The sequence below is a fragment of the Prionailurus viverrinus genome, chromosome A1 (genome assembly GCF_022837055.1).
Source record: "Prionailurus viverrinus isolate Anna chromosome A1, UM_Priviv_1.0, whole genome shotgun sequence".
Classification (NCBI taxonomy): Eukaryota; Metazoa; Chordata; class Mammalia; order Carnivora; family Felidae; genus Prionailurus; species Prionailurus viverrinus.
In genome coordinates this window covers 22,234,602-22,252,039 of record NC_062561.1, presented here as the reverse complement: position 1 = coordinate 22,252,039, position 17,438 = coordinate 22,234,602, and the positions used below count along the sequence as shown (strand labels likewise).

The following is a 17,438-nucleotide window of genomic DNA, read 5'->3' as shown; positions in this document are numbered from 1 at the left end:
CACTTCACAAAGGCAACTAAGTATGAATCCAGCCTTGAGAAGACTGATACTGATTAACAGTGTTGCATGTCTTTTTTTTTTTCCTGTGGTTTGGAAAAGGAATTTTATACATCATGTTCGAACTCCATGGGTCACATGATGGTCCTCACCATAAACATTCTCTGTAGGAAGATCTGTGTGTGGTGGCTTAATCAGACAGATTACAGAAGAAATGATTCTCCAAAACCTAAAACCAGTCATTCTGTAACCTAACCATCTACCATCAGTATAGGTGATGAGAATGCCTCATATTTTTAAGAGCTTTTCAAATATTCTGTTTTCATGTACACTTTTTAAGATAATGTACATACCCTCAAGAGTATCCCTTTATCTACTCATGGATCATTCTCTCCCTGACACTCTTAAAGGAGAGAAAAATACAATTAAAAAGCAAAGTGCAGAATAATGCAAGCACTCCAGTCAGGGGTCCCACTCTTCAAGTCTTCTGCGTCCAGGCACCAGACAGGTGACTGAATGAGACTTCAGGAGATGCCAGCCCCTAGCTGTCAAGCCACTCCCAGCTTTTGGATCTTTGCAGCTGAGGTCTCAGACATCATGGAACAAAGACAAGCCATCCCTGAATTCCTGACCCACAGAATTAGCACGATAAAATGGTTGTCTAAAGCCACTGAGTGGCCAGAAATTTTGTTATATGGTAATAGTTACTGGACCACATAGTTTGAATGCCAAAACAAAATCCTTGGCCAAATATTGGTTCTCCTCCTTCAGGGCACGCCCCCACCCCAACCCCCATACCGCTGAGGTTGGAAGAGGCCAGGTGACTTCTGGCCAATGAAACAGCAGAAAAGACATTCACCTCTGTATTCATCAGGGTTCAGTCAGGAGAACAGATGCTGCACTAGGTATTTAATAAGGATCATTTAACATTGGGCATCCGTGTAACAAGTGTTAGAGGACTGTAAAAGCAAACAGGTGACACAGAGGTAATAACTGCTGGGAAAAGCTGCCACTCTTTAGGCTGGAGGCAAAGGGAAGATGTTGAAGGTATCAGAACCTACGAGGTTAGAGGAGGAGCCCCCAGGAAGTGGGAGCCAGACCTCTGAGGAGGAGCGGCTGCCTGACTGCTGCTGGCGGGGCTTCTGCTTGTGTCCAAAGGAGCTGGAGACTGAAGCCAGTGCTGCTGGCAGGACACAGAGCCATTGTGCAATGACACTGAAAGAAACTGGAACAGGAAGGAGCAAGTGTCTTCTTCCCCTGCCCTCCGGCCCCTCTGCTGACAAGCCTAACAGGGAGCAGGTGGGCCAAGGAGATGAATAGTTTACAGGACCCCAGGAGGGTGGATTTGGAGCCCGGACACTGCAGCTTACAGCTGGCACAGTCACTTTCAGGCAGAAGCATTTCATTTTCTCTCTTCCCCTGCCTTAGAGACGATGGGAGCATCATATGGAGAGGCCATATGACTGAAGCAGCCTAGAACAGTGAGCCACCAAATAGAGGTAACACCTCTAGACTGTCCCCCACACTCGAGACAGGCTCTTGGAGAGCAAGAAACAAATGTGTGAGATGTCAGGGCACTGGTCTTTGGAGGCTGTTAATTCAGGCAGCATAACGTGTCCTGCACTGACCACGCACCCCACCTGCCCCTTTATAGTGGGCCCACCCCCAGCAACCTGCGCTGGCACAAGAGGCTGTAGCAGGGGGACAGGTCTCCCGTGAGGCAACAGTCTGCTTGCTCACTATGCCTCAACCCGATGTGTCGGGGTCTCAGGGAGCTAACGAGTTCTGAGGGCATCAGAGACAACACACACATCCCACTGAAGGGCTTGGGAAACCTGACCTAGAAATAGCAACATTTTGCCCTGGAAAGGCAAATGGATTAGGCTTTCAACAGAAAGTGATGGAAGGAGAACTAAGAGCAGGGGCACAGGTGTGGCGTCAGAAAGCATGCGATTTGACCAAAGAAAGAAGAAGATAGGGGCTCATCTGGATCCAAGGGAATCCTCTTTCGTTATTACTGTGATTAATAATAACTAATGGTTATAGAGAGATTGCGACATGCCAGACACTGGGCTAAGGCTTTATATTCTCTTGCTGGAACAACTCAATGAAGTGGTCCCAGTACTGGCACCCCTATTTACAGATGAGGAGTCGGAGGCTCAGAGATATTAAGTAACTTGCCCCGGTTCACCCTCTAGGTGGTGGTCTCTACCCCCCGAGTGGTGAGCTCTGACCCTAGTTTCTCTCTCCATCTCTCAGCAAGGTTCCCTCCATCTCTCAGCAAGGTTCCCTGAGGAAAGCCCTCACACTGCCCCCTGCACAGAATATCTTCCCCAAAGATAGACTTCCTTCTATCTCTATTCCATTCCCTGGAAACAGAGTAAGAACATTCATATTCCTAATTCCTAAGACAGAAAGTTATGCCTCTTCAGCCCCCCAAGAGGTAAAAACAGCCAGCGATAACAACTCCGTCCCCCTAGAAGATGAATATAGGGATGAGGGTGCCCAGAAATGTTTCCTTGTTACTTTAGGTGAGTATTCCTTATTGTAGGACATGGCCACTGTGGGGCATTCTGACTGGGCCCAACTGAGCCGTGAAGGGCAGCTGGTGTTTTGAAAAAACTGGAAGAAGGGAAGGCAGGAGAAGAGTACTCAGAGGTAGTGCTTGTAGGTTTTCCCAGATGTTGCAATTCAAAGCAGCTGCATCATAAACAATGTTTATAGTTTCCCCTTAACATGTTGAGGTTTTTGCTATTACGTGGGCCACAGACAGAAACACGTGGCTTATGTGTCACCACCTCCTTAGCTTTGAGGGTAGTACGACACTTCAAGTAGGGGCTGCTTAGCTCTCTAAGTCCGGATGTGGCATCATTGAGACAGCTAGGTGTGCTCCTGTGGCTGATGGATGCAGAAGATGCCACCAACCACAGCATGGCAGACAGAGCATGGCAAGGGGAGTCTAACTGGGCCCAGAGGGAGCTGCTGCATCATGGGAGCCAGAATGGTCATTCTTGACCAGGGACTGTCGACTGGGGCTGAGAAAGGGGTACTGGAATCTCCAGGAGGGTTTTCCCCAAGTCCTATACCTTCTTCCTAGTCACCCTTCACAGGGACTTGCTCCCTCTCCACCACCGCCCTTGATAATCATCACCATGGTGAGCCTGTCTCTCTTGAGAAACAAGGACCAAGAGAAAATGGCTACAGCAACAGTCACAGCATGATAGGAATGTGTGCAGCCCACAAAGTCACGCTTTCATGTGCCCCGCCATGTCCCTGCTGTGTCAAGAGAAATGAGGATGGCCAAGGAAACATGAAGAGCCCCGTCAGGGGTGGTGAATTTCAAGTGAAACAACTCAACGGCTCTTTGGGGGTGGGCATGGAGTAGGCAGAGGATTCAATTTAACCAGGACTGTGGTTGTGTTCTTGTCATGGAGAGGTGCACGACAACAGGGAAGAGAGCACAGGAGTTGAGGGTGTAAGCCCGGGAGTGATTAGGATTGCTCGTGGAGTCTAAATTGGGTCAAGGAGGGAAGTGAGGACTTGAGGCAAGTGGGGGACAAGGAAAGGGTAGGAGGGGCAACCTACTGGAGGTCCCGGTGGGGCTGGAGGATTGCAAGAGTTGAGGTATCGGAGAAAGGGAGAAAGCTAGAAAGCTAGAAAGCCAGGGGTGGAGTTCAGAAAGCAGATGACTGACACTGAGATGGAGGAGGTCCTGGTGATGCTCGGGTGTGAGGGATGTCCACAGGAGCCACTGCCTGGAATGCACTAGAAGACCAGCTCATCCATAGTAGGGAGTGACAGACGCATTGCAAGACTCCTGTGTGTGGTGTGATTTTTATCAGGAGGAGTGCTTGAGAGTGAGGGTCAGGCACCAAAATCTTCAAGAATGAGGGTGAGCGATGGGGGAGGGGGCTGGAAAAGGCAGAGTCAGAGAAAGTTAGATATAGAGACAGGTGTCAGGGCAGCTGGGAACAGCAGTGATGCACAAGGTGACAGGTTCCCCTCCTCTAAGCCAGCAGGGGAAACGTGTCCCTAGGGCAAAGCCAAGTGCCAGTTGAAGTGAAGTTCCAAGTTCCAGAAAGGAGAAGTAAACCTTGGGAGAAGAAACTGAAAATTTTAAACCACAGAAGGATGGGTGGGAAAACTGCTAGCCATGTATCCATCCACACAGAGATGCAGAACTCAGCAGAAAAGGTCCAGAGCAATCTATGATGCTTTGGGGACTAAAGGGTTCCAAAGACCCAAGGGGGTGGAGCTGGACAGGGGTAGAGCTGATTTGGTGGCACATCAGGCCCGCAGGCTCTGGAATCAGGCTGACCACAGTCCAAATCCCCATCCTGCCTCTTGCTACCTGTGTGATCTCAGTGAGTCCCACTTTGCTCAGGGATAAAATGAGCTCCCACAGACATGAGGGTTAAATAGAAAGCAAGGGGCCAAACACATCCTAAACACTCAATGTGCATCACTATTGTCATTAATACCACCACGCACCGACTTGTGCATCAGCTGTAGTCTCTTCCCCAGAATTTTAATTCTTCCTAGTGTTGGCAAATACTCTGCTTTTTGGTTTATAAAATATTTTGTACATAGGAACAACACAACGCATTTAAGCATTCAAATATACATGTAATACTTAACCCTTGTTCTTTGAAACCAGTAGACATGGTCACGCCCACCGATTTCAGGGTTTTAAGGGATGGGTGAAGTGATCTGGTCAACTCCCTCCATCCCTACTCGAACACTTACAGAATAGGAGACCTGGGCTGAGCGAGGCTGGGACTGGCCCAAGATCATTCGGTTGTAGACGCACAACTAGAACCCAGGAGGGACTCTAGATTCTGTTCTAAACTCCTCTCCTGTTACTTAGTATTGAGGCAGCCTTTCCTAACCGCCTGAACACAGCCACCAGCCGAGGGCCCTAAGAAGGTCCCCCTCTGTACTCCAGTGACCAAAGCGCCCGCGTTCCGCTGGGGTCAGTAACCCACCTCACCGGGGTTCCGCAACCGCTTCCCCGGATGGGACAGGACTCGTGCGCCGTGGCCGCCTCCCGTGTTCCAGTCGGTGGGGAGGGAAGCTCCCTGGCACGCGTCGGGCAGAGAAGGCGCGGGCGGGGGGCGGGGGGCGGGAGTAGGGCGGGCGGTCGCCGGGGGCGGAGACTGCGCGCCGCCCGCTAGGGAGGGCCTCAAAGCGGACCCTGCAAAGTCGCGGCCCCGCGCGCGAGGCCGCAGAGCTCGGGCAGCGCGGGCAGGGGCCGGTGAGCCGCTGCGTGCGGGCTGCCCGAGGAAGCGCCTCGCTAGCGGGGCCCTGCGGCGAGCCCCCGGGGCAGCCGGAGGTGCGGCGGCGCAGAAGGGCGCCGAGCGCGTCCGTGCGCCCTGCCGGCGCGGCGCGTCCATGGGCAGCCCCTGGAACAGCAGCGCCGGCGCGGACGGCGCGGACGGCGCGCTGCTGCCGTGCGACGAGCGCCTCTGCTCGCCCTTCCCCCTGGAGGCGCTGGTGCCTGTGACCGCCGTGTGCCTGGGCCTGTTCGCCGTCGGAGTGAGCGGCAACGTGGTGACGGTGCTGCTGATCGGGCGCTACCGGGACATGCGGACCACCACCAACCTGTACCTGGGCAGCATGGCCGTATCCGACCTGCTCATCCTGCTCGGGCTCCCCTTCGACCTGTACCGCCTCTGGCGCTCGCGGCCCTGGGTGTTCGGGCAGCTGCTCTGCCGCCTCTCGCTCTACCTGGGCGAGGGCTGCACCTACGCCACGCTGCTGCACATGACGGCGCTCAGCGTCGAGCGCTACCTCGCCATCTGCCGCCCGCTCCGTGCCCGCGTCCTCGTCACCCGGCGCCGCGTCCGCGCCCTCATCGCCGCGCTCTGGGCGGTGGCGCTGCTCTCCGCCGGGCCCTTCTTCTTCCTGGTGGGCGTCGAGCAGGACCCCGGCCTCGACGCGGGCCCGGACCTAAACGGCAGCGCCCCGCTCACGCCCTCGCCCCGCACCTCGCCGCCACCGTCGCACCTCGGGTCCTCGCGAGCGCCACCGCTGTCCCCCCCGTCGGGGCTCGAGGCCGCGGCGGCCGCGGCTCTGTTCAGCCGCGAGTGCCGGCCCAGCCCGGCTCAGCTAGGCGCGCTTCGCGTCATGCTTTGGGTCACCACCGCCTACTTCTTCCTGCCCTTTCTGTGCCTCAGCGTCCTCTACGGGCTCATCGGCCGGGAGCTGTGGAGGAGCCGGGGGCCGCTACGAGGCCCGGCCGCTTCCGGGCGCGAGAAGGGCCACCGGCAGACGGTCCGCGTCCTGCGTAAGTGGCGCCACGTCTGTTCCAAACACACCAACCCACGGTCCGGGCTGCGTCCCCTTCCCCTGGTGTCCCAGCTCCTCTTGTAGTTACAATTCCTTGTGTCATTCCCGTCTCCAGAGAAAACCGTCTCCAGTCCTCCAAGAGCTCTGGGTAACCCCAGGATGCCCCCGAGGGTGGGATGCCTGGGTCAGCTAAGCCGAAATGATTTTCCAAAGCCGCTGGATCAGTGAGCTGCGCTGATCAGGATGGGTAAACCAACCGCCGGCCTCTGTTAGATGCGGCAGATGTGGATTATTCACAGTACCCTTGAGAAGACGAGGCAGATCACATGAAGCTAATTTTTTTTAACTTAACGTTCAGTTATCCTGAAGGCTAAAGTGAACCATACCCATATCAAAAAACCAAAGATTGTGCAGACCTGTTGCAGAATTCTTTCCAAAGGAGTACAGAGAACATGTCTCTGAAGTAGGTTTGTGGAAGGAAGCCTGCCAGAACAGCTTGTTAGTAGAAATTTCTCCTTCTGGTTTATGTCCAGCCTTGATAACACATATATGCAGTTTTAAAGCAAATATCGATGCTGTCTGCAGCCTGGTAGTTTTTCCGGGGTAGGGATTTGGCTAGGTACAAGTTGTGTCTAATTTGTTTTGCTGTTACTTATTACTTGAGATGGAATCTTAGGGGACCCTCGTTTGTTTTCGGATGCTTTAGCTAATTCTGGTGCCCGTGTCTTGTTTTGCAGTGGTGGTGGTTCTGGCATTTATAGTGTGCTGGTTGCCTTTCCACGTTGGCAGGATCATTTACATAAATACGGAAGATTCCCGGATGATGAACTTCTCTCAGTACTTTAACATTGTTGCTTTGCAACTTTTCTATCTGAGTGCATCCATCAACCCGATCCTCTACAACCTCATTTCAAAGAAGTACAGAGCAGCGGCCTGGAAACTGCTGCTGGCTACACAGTCCAGACAGAGAAGTTTCTGCCGAAGCAGGGACACCGAGGGGGACATGGAAGGAGACGCTGCTGGCTACACAGAGACCAGCGCCAATGTACAGACGTCGTCAACCAGTACCGCCAAGCAAGTCACCTTGTCCCACAATGCTGAGACTTCAGGGAAGACAGGTCTGTAGGGAAATCAGGACTGAAGGGGGCGGGGGTTGGGGGGCGGTACTGATGCCCTCAGGAAGAGTTGGGAAGAGTCCTCAACATTCTGCAAATTGGTCAACATGTCAACATCATGTCAACAACATGTCAGCATGATGTTCGTTTTTAAAACCACGGTATGCAATTGAACCACCTTCCATTTTCCCCCCTCAAGGATGTTCATTTCAGACTCACGAAATCCCACATCACAAAACGTGCTCTGGGAGGTTTTCTAAGTCTTCATTCTCCTAGACTTTGGAAATAGGATTGCTCATTTTCTGGGTAATAAGAGAGATGCTGCCATGAAAATTGTCACCTCTGAGATCAGGGGTGTATTTTGTTTTTATGTTTTGGATATACACGTAATGGTGCCTATACAAGGAACCCAGGATAATAAGAGTTTTTATTCAAGAAATTACTTAATGTCTATATAAGGTAGCAAAATTGTTTAGAAGTAAGTGAAAGAAATTCTGGGTAAAAGCCAATGTGCAGCCGCCTCACTCCTGGCTCAGAACAAATCATAGAGTTTAGGAACAACACTGTCTTTCAGAACTGCTGTTCATATGCACTGTGTTGCAACCCACTTGTCCCCAACACTGCCCATGGGGCTTGCCGGGCACCATTGCCGTGAGGTAACAAACCTGGGCACGGAAGCCTGAGAGCAGGGAGCTGCAGCAGGACTTGGCTTCTTGACAGAGTGACTACTAATGACATTTATGAAGATCTGATTTGCCTCAGCTTGGTGGGATAAGAGTTGTCATCATTCCTGTTTTACTGGTGATAGAACTGAATCTTACATTTCCCAGACAGGAACTGGTGAGTCTGAGTCCAAACTCCAATCTTTAAGATTCTTACCCACTCCCACCCTGAGAAACTGCTCTTAGTGAAAAAACACAAGGGTCCACGGATGCCGTCAAGGGTGAAGGAGAATGTCTTGGGCATTCTGACCAACAGCTCTGTAACTGTTTTGTGTTTTAGTTTAAAACACAGAACTGTCTTCAGAGGGCTGCGGTTGCGGCCTCACCCAGCTCCAGGGGGCCTTGTTCACACCACAGTCTATATGAATGGCGCCCCCTGGAGGTGGGCAGGGCGCAGAGTGCTGAGTTGTAAACTACAAACGGTAAAGGGGAAAACCAGAGAGACTCTGCTCAACGTACTGACAAAGTTCTGTCACGTTTCCATGTAATTAACTAAACACAGGGGTGCCTTCAAGTCCCCATAAAGGATGCTAACACCCTGGCCCTGCCCTCAATTGGTACAGCAGAGAAGTGTCTCTTCTACACTGTTTCTCTGAGCTAGCGGCAGAAGCACATAGTGGCCACTGGGGGCAGCAGGCCCTAAACTGTATTCTGCAGTTTTTGGTGATTATTTTCAAAAAGGACCCTGTGGTCAAATATGGTGGGAAAGCACCACATAGCTGCCCCCTCCTTGAGAGTCACCACAGCACATATCACACCAGAAGCCCCAGATTGTTGTTTCACCCAGCATTTCCTGGACTTACCACAGAGCCAACTCCCCATCCCCCCTCCTCAGGAACTCTTATGAAATCTGGTGGCCTGAGCCACACTGTTGAGACAGCAGGGCTCTCACAGTGGAGGTGCCAGCCTTATGCCACTGCCTCTGCTTGGGAGCACTAAGTAGGGACGTGCCGGTCCTGCCACACAGTCTTTCCGTGCATGTGAGTGTCTCTTTCGGGCAGTCAGACCAGGCCTCTTCCCTATGGAAGATCATGGTTAAGAACCTTACTGATATTTTAAGTGTAAAATGTTACAGATACGGAAGCAAAGGCCTCTCCTTTGAGCTTTTTTCATCAGATTAGAGAGATGAGGGATTTACATCACACTTTCCTGTGACCCAAGTGTGTTCCCAGGCATGGCAGCGAGGAGGATCCCCCTTCTTTTGTCCGTGGACCCTGGGATGGAATGTCTGAGGCCCATCTCTCCTGCGGACCACTGTTTGCTTGTTTTTTTTTGTTTTTTTTTGTTTTTTTTTTTTTATTTTTTTTTTTTCAACATTTATTTATTTTTGGGACAGAGAGAGACAGAGCATGAACGGGGGAGGGGCAGAGAGAGAGGGACACACAGAATCAGAAACAGGCTCCAGGCTCTGAGCCATCAGCCCAGAGCCCGACGCGGGGCTCGAACTCCCGGACCGCGAGATCGTGACCTGGCTGAAGTCGGACGCTTAACCGACTTCGCCACCCAGGCGCCCCAGTTTGCTTGTTTTTGAAATGCTGGTCTCACCCATCACTAGACTGTGAAATCACTGGACTGTGTCACTTTCTTTTCTTTTCTTTCTTTTTTTTTTTTTTTTTTTGTAGGAAGTAGTGGGGCAAGAAGAGAATAGAGGAATCAGGCCATCACTTGTAGTAAGGGTAATTATCATCTTGTGAAACTTGTTTCAATCATATAGTGGCTGGTGTCATTCCTGGCTCAGAAAATAAAATGTGTTTTTACTGTGGGTTGTGGTAAAAAAAATATGAAAAGTTGTTCTAAGATCTAAAATTGTTCTCTATCCCAGCAAAGAGTGTCCTTGTGTATTGACAATTGACTGTAACAAGAGAGGGGAGTCCTAGAAAGACCCAGGGTGGCTGGGTCAGGGATCATTGCAGAGTGTGGTTTTCACTCCTGGACCCTCCCTGGAGGCTGTTCCCCAGGGCCACTCCTGGCACCCTACACGTGCTGGTGTCCCTGCCAGTTTCTCTCGAACCCGCTCTGCTGTCTGCAAGCCACAGTGCTTTTGTTAGGTGAGGCATCAGCCTTGGGGAAGGGTTTGTGTTTCATTCATTCATTCAGGAAATATTTACTAAGATGCTAAGTGTATATAACAGCCTGGATTTAGCGTATGACAGAACACACTAGAAAGAGAAATCCATGTAATGATGGCGTCCAAATCAATCACCCTTTTAATGGCATTTTTTGTTTGAAATGTGTACATGTGTCATCAAGACTAACCCAGGTTTAGCTCACAGGGTAACAAAATCCCTTACATCAGATGGGGCTGCAGAGTATCACATTAGTGTTACCCACAGAGACATTCCTCCCTTTTTTAAAAAATTTTTTAAAGTGTATTCATTTATTTTGAGAGAGAGAGAGAGAGAGAGAGAGAATCCCAAGCAGGCTCCATACTGTTGGCCCAGAGCCTGATGCAGGGCCTGAACCCACAAACCGTGAACCACCCAGGTGCCCCATTCCTTCCTTTTCTGTATGAGACATTTCCCACTTCTGAAGAAATGTTCAAAGAAGCTATTGCACAGCACCTCCTGGGAACCTAGAGTCCCTTGTATAAGTCTTCAAGGGGACATGGGAGCAGCATGTTAGATGTTTGAACACGGTCCCTCCTGACAGTTTCTACACGTATAATAGTAACATTTGCCAGTATGCGGAAGCTTTTCGGATACAAGTGTGGATGGTTGTGCAGGTCAAGTATTATAAGTGGAGCTTTAAAAAGACTTTTCTTAGGGGCACTTGAGTGGCTTAGTCAGTTAGGCATCCATCTCTTGATTTCAGCCCAGGTCATGATCCTAGGGTCATGGGATCAAGCCCCACATGAGGGTCCTGACAGCATGGAGCCTGTTTGGGGTTCTCTGCCTCCCTCTCTCTCTCTGCCCCTCCCCTGTGCTTGCTGTCTCTCTCTAAATAAATAAATAAAGACTTTCCTTAAACATAGACTTGAGGCGATTTTTCATTGTGAGCCAACCTTCTAAAGATTCTGAACTCTTAAATATTACATACATGGGGATGAGCTCTGAGCAGCCTCCAAAAATCCCCGTCTTCTCCTGGGAGCACAGGAGCATTTGTCATTAAGCAAGCATGTACTCCACAGGCATGCTTTGTGGCCTGGCGCTCAGCACGTCCCTTGCTCTGTGTAAACTATAAGGAAGTGACAGAGGCAGACGCTACTTGTTGCCTCCTCAGGAAAACAACCCATACTTTTTACAGAATAATGGACATGGGGTGCTGGGTGGCTCAGTCGGTTAAGTATCCAACTTCGGCTCAGGTCGTGATCTCATGGTTCATGAGTTCAAGCCCCACATCAGGCTCTGTGCTGACAGTGCAGAGCCTGCTTGAGGTCCTCTATACCCCTCTCTCTCTCTCTGCCGCTCCTCGGGCTCGCTCCCTCTCTCTCTTAAAAATAAATAAGCATTACAAAAAAAAGAAGAAGAATGGATGCCTGTGCAACTAAGGGCTAAAAAGTGGCAGTCAGACCAGGAGAGCTGAGTGTACACAGGCAATTTTGCAATGTTTGGTGACTGTCTTTCCTGGCACTTAGCATGTTACCTTGCCGGTGACTGGTTCCCAGAGTTTGTAACACCGGTTCCCTAAGGACAAACCATGTTTTATTCCCCTCGGCATCTCTTGGAGGTGGACAACGTGTGTTGAACTCAACTTGGGGGAGGCAAGGGAGGAGTCAGAGAACCTCACCCCAGTGGAGGGGCAAAGACGCAGGTTGGGTGGATAGATGACTGGGACATCTGATCTGAGCTACCACACAGAAGACACAAAACAGCAGCAAAAGGGCACAAGTGAGGAGCAGAGCTGAAGGGAGTCAAGGAAGGGCCCCTGAGGAAGACGAGAGGGTGAGGTAAGGGCACTGAAGTACCCAGGAGCTGGAGCCTGCCAAACCGACTGGCAGACCTGAGCCTGGGAGCCCGGTTGAGGCCAGTTATTTACTGTAACCCAGGCAAAGCGCACTTGTAGGGTAAGTGTGACACCGGAGCAGTAACATTACCGGGTTCAGCACTTCCTTTGGCCAAAGGCTCCAGCAATGTTGTGGCCGCAGAGCAGCTGGCATCCCCTTCCCCATTCCTAATCGCCAGGGCCAAGCCTTCCTGCTTTGTCTTCCTGCATCTGTATCAGCTACACCCTGGGGGGGCCAAGCAGCCCTCAGCAGAAAAGACCACAGTTTGATATCTCCTTCCCTCTCATCTTTGTAGTGAGTGTGCTAGTCTCGAAAATGTCCCAGATAATTTCTACTACTTGTGATGATATGGGGATTTTTAAAAACTTTGTTGTTTTAATTTTTTTTAACCTTTATTTATTTATTTGAGACAGAGCATGAACGGGGGAGGATCAGAGAGGGAGACACAGAATCTGAAACAGGCTCTAGGCTCTGAGCTGTTGGCACAGAGCCCGACACAGAGCCCGACGTGGGGCTCAAACTCACAGACCGTGAGATCGTGACCTGAGCTGAAGTTGGACACCCAATCGACTGAGCCATCCAGGCGCCCCTTAAAAAGCTTTTTTTAAAAGTGAATACAGGGGCGCCTGGGTGGCGCAGTCGGTTAAGCGTCCTACTTCAGCCAGGTCGCGATCTCGCTGTTGCTGAGTTCGAGCCCCGCGTCGGGCTCTGGGCTGATGGCTCAGAGCCTGGAGCCTGTTTCTGATTCTGTGTCTCCCTCTCTCTCTGCCCCTCCCCCATTCATGCTCTGTCTCTCTCTGTCCCAAAAATAAATAAACGTTGAAAAAAAAAAATCTTTAAAAAAAAAGAAAAAGAAAAAAATAAATAAAAGTGAATACATACACGCAGTTTTCAAAGTTATGATGTCTTAATTTTATCGTAATGGTTATGCCTGTTCCTAACTGTAATGTAAATAGAACAAAACCTGATCTTTGTTTCTGTCTTACCTGCATGATAATTCATTACTTTGTCCTTAGAGCAAATATCAGCTCCCTTCCCTCTGGCTTTTTATTCCCTGTGCAAATTCTCTATGAGAGTGGTTCTCAAACTTCAGCCTGCATCAGAATCACCAGAGGGGGGTCTTCAAGCACAGGTGGCTGGGCTCCACCCCCAGAGTTTCTGATTCAGTGGGTCTGGGGTGGGGGCCTGAGAATTTGCATTTCTCTCAAGTTCCCAGGTGATACTGATTGATTCTGGTGGTCTGGGGACCACCCTCTGAGAACCTCTGCTGTGGATTTTGCTGCAGAAGATGTGATCCACAGACCGGTGGTATTAGCATCACTTGAGATCTTGCTAAAATACAGATTTTCAGGCCCTACTCCAAACCTGCTAAATCAGAATCTGCAGTTTAACAAGATCCACAGGTGATTCCAACGCACTTTAAAATTTGAGGAGCATTAATCCAGAGACAAGAAAGTGGCACCAAGCTCTCTGGGGGTTGGACCCAGATGTAGCTCTTAAAGCTCTCCAGGCGATTCTAATGATTCCAACGTGCAGACAAGGCTGTGCACTTTCAGTAGGATCTCCCTTACAGCAATCTCTTCCGCTCTCGCCTACCCCGCTCCCCTTGCCTGCCCTTTGCCTCCCTTTCCCTATATTTACCCCTGGATAAAAGAAGAGATACAAAGAGAGTAAATAAAGATACCAAAGGTGGGTTTGGGAGATGGATTCATATGAAAGTCATTTATGTTATGGCCGAAACTCATGGCAGTGGTCCAGTCGTGATTCCCTGGTTCCTCAGCCCTTCAGTCCCCTGAACCTCTCTGTGTGGGTGTGGCCCAGCCACCCCATGCTGGGATCCTTTTACTTGCAGGCCACGATGGGCCTCAGATTCTCCACGACTGCTCATTTCAGTAACCGGGTCATCTACCGCGTCTTCAGCTCTTCAAAGCATGTTCTGATTTTCTTTTACTTCAATACCTTGTCTTCTTGCTCAGTTCCTCCAGGACGGGCCTGCTCAGCTCTTCATGGCCCTCTTGGGTTCTTGGGTTCTATCCCTAAGTGCTTGACCTCATGTCACTGTGGCTCTGTGGGGAGCCCTGGAGCTGTGTACCCGCTGCCCCGGACAGCTTGCTGCTAGTTACTGAGATTAGCCAGAATTGCCTTTGGGGTGGATGGGCTGGTCCCCACGTCTCAGTGAAGAGGTGCCTTCTGAGCCTTGACTCTGATAAGCCGCAACAGCAGCTTCCTCGACCCTCAAAAGTCACCCAGGTCTATTACCTTTCAGTACTACCATGACTGAGTCTTAACAGTCAGAGGCTGATTGGGTATGATAGCAGATGAGTCATAAATCCAATATTTTAAGCCTACTTAACTAGGAGAATGTGGTGCTATTTGAAAGAAATGAGTTGTAGAGGTGATTCAGCGGGGGCGACAATGAATTCCATTTTGATTACTCTGTTTCCAATGAAGCCATCCCTCTGTTGTGTTTTCCACAACCTCCTGGTAATAGATCCCCATAGTCAAACAACTTTAAGGTATGCTGAAATACCACATAAACCCCATTTGACCATACAACTTATTTTTTTTCCTTTTCTTTCATTTATTAACATTCCACAGAACACTACAATTTGAAATGCTAGGTGGAAGTTTAGGTGTGGAATCGAGGCTAATAGTAAAGATTTGGGAGTCCAGAGGCTACAAGTGATCACTTATACCAGTGGTTCTCAAAACTTAGCTTGCGTCAGAAACAACTGGGGGCGCCTGACTGGCTCAGTCAGTTGAGCGTTCAACTTCAGCTCAGGTCATGATTTTGCGTTCATGGGTTCGAGCCCTGCATTGGGCTCTGTGCTGATAGCTCAGAACCTGAAGCCTGCTTTGAATTCTGTGTCTCCCTCTCTCTCTGCCCCTCCCCTGCCCGCACTCTGTCTCTGTCTCTCAAAAAATAAAATAAAAAGTTAAAAAATTAAAAAAAAATAAAAACAACTGAAAGCCTTCTTAAAATACAGATGGCTGGGCCCCACCCCAGACCTGATTCTGTAGATCTGGGTTGGAGGCTGAGAATATGCATTTCCGTCCAGTTTCCAGGTGCCAGTGCTGTCCCTAGTCTGGCATCACACTCTGAGATCCATTGATCTAAGTGATAGGAATCAAAGACCTCACCAAAGAGAAAGCTTATAGAGATAAAAGGAGAGGCCTACGGATACATGCTTATGATCCCAACACAGACTACAAGAGTCACTGAACCAGGCAGAAGGAGCAGAACAAGGTAAAGCAACAAATGTGATACAACCCAAAAGAAGGGAGTTTCAAGGAGGCTCAGAGGCCAGATGGTCACACACCACAGATGACAGAGAAGGAAGTAGGGTTGTTGGATTCGATGCAGGACTCCGCATCAATTTGCATTTTGGATGAACAATGATTTTTTTTTTTTGGTATAAGTTTAATAAGTATGATATACTTACACTAAAAATATCATTCGTTATCTGAAATTCAAATTTAACTGGACACTGTATTTTTATTTGTTAAATCTGGTAACCCTAGAATAAGGGCAATGGAAAGGCCACAGTCATGGCAAAAGGAAGGAACCTGGAAAGTCTTTCAACAGAATGTCGGGGCAAGAGCCAGAAAATGGTAAGTTATAGAGGAAACGGTTGCTGAACAATACACACAGGGTGCCCACAAGCCAGCCTGTTTTGCCGCAGTGGGAGAGCATGTACCAGCTATTTGCTGAGTATTTGCAACCCACACTGATGGTTTTTAAAAACCACAAAACTGAGGAAATAAGCATATGATTCAGAACCTCCTGGAACATGGTAATAAAAATGTGTTGAACTGAAGAAGTTTAATGTATATATAACCTGTTCCTGGGTGTATGTACAGACACAGACAATTTTGTAAGGCTTTATTTATTTTCCCTTTCTGCAAAAGGGATTGAATGAAGTAAAACAGTCAAGTGACCAATGAATTCACAATAAGGGAGATTCTCATTCTGAAGAAATGTAACTTTGTGTGATAACTGAGACCATAGAGGATAATGAAGTAGTATTTAAATATATGTAAAGTGCCTAGCACATTGCCTGAGGCTTGACAGCAGTATCTTTGTGTGTCTGGAGGCTACTTTACATTTGGGGCGAGGACAGAGACTGGTTTCTTAAAAACTTGGTGCATTGCAGTATTATAATAGAATGTTTAATTATATAATTATTACAATGTATATATAATATATAATAATAGAATGTAGTGTGCTTCGTTTGCACACTGTCAGGCATGTGGTAATCTTTAGTCAGCGTGAACTAGCCTTATTGTCCTCAGTTCATATCCTACTACCTTTTGCTTGTTAGAATCAGTCTTTCCCTCTGTCCAAAAGGTGTGGTGTCCTCCATACACACAAGGTGAGGCCTGATTATGGAGTAGTGATGTGGTCAGGTGCGCGTTGTGTCCAGTGAGTTGGTAAAATTAAAGTCTTGTGCACCAGACTTTTAGAGAATATTCCCAGGGTACCAACACATTCCACTCTTCTTGGAAAGTCAGGGCTTACTGTGGGGCGTCTGTTGCATTGAGAACAGCTGGGGAAGACTGTTCTCTTTTCTAAGGGTCACTGCAACTGCTTTTAGGATTTGACGATATAGTGTCTGCCTTTTTTCAGAGAAGTGAAGAAAGTTACAATAACAGAAGGAAATGGGCCTTCCTCAATAGGTGGGCAGATGTGATGCTTTTGAAATTTAAATGGAGCTCTTGCAAGCCTTTGTTTTATATAGAGACGGTATAAAGAATGGCACATGCTAGATGGAATAGTTTGATGGCAGGTCAAGCATCTGTAGTATATTAACAGATTCCTATTTCATTGGTTTCATTTGTCATTCTTAAAAATGTCCTATCTTAACAAGAGCCCTTGAGGGAAAAAATCCAGCAACAAATGCCTGGCATCTTCACGGCAGCCAGCAGCTTGACTACAGTGTCACATTCACAAATGAAGTGATGGAAAATAGTGAATTTTATTATGATTTTTCACTTGAGGAAGCCACAAATTTGGCCACTAAACATGAAATTCAAGTGAAACTTTCTGGAAAGTTCTGCAGGACTTGCCAACTTAATGTAGAATTTCCTAACCTTTGAGGTTATTCTAAACACTCAGTGTTCTCATGGAAGAAGAGATTATCCGGTAACTCAAGATAGACTCCCAGGTCAGCATCTCAAAGCCCTTACCTGAAGACGTGGGATCTTCACCTCAACGTGTCAGAGAAGCACCAAGCCAACATGTAGAGGGTGACTTACTCTCTGCGGACCTTCACCGTCAGAGGCTCAAGTGCAGAGAGAAAGATAAAGAGCTTCTGTCTACAATTTAGGATGCTCTATATCTGCCTGATATTTATCTATTTTTCCTAATGTTTG

The 17,438-nt window shown here is 48.9% G+C and overlaps 1 protein-coding gene across 1 annotated transcript; it reads left to right on the top strand.

Annotated features, from left to right (window-relative positions):
* Positions 1-5,388: 5,388 nt before the first annotated feature.
* MLNR (motilin receptor) lies at positions 5,389-7,411 on the top strand. Its single transcript, XM_047855369.1, has 2 exons — positions 5,389-6,283; positions 7,023-7,411. Exons 1-2 carry the CDS (start codon positions 5,389-5,391, stop codon positions 7,409-7,411), a joined length of 1,284 nt encoding a protein of 427 aa, XP_047711325.1.
* The last annotated feature ends 10,027 nt before the right edge of the window (positions 7,412-17,438 follow it).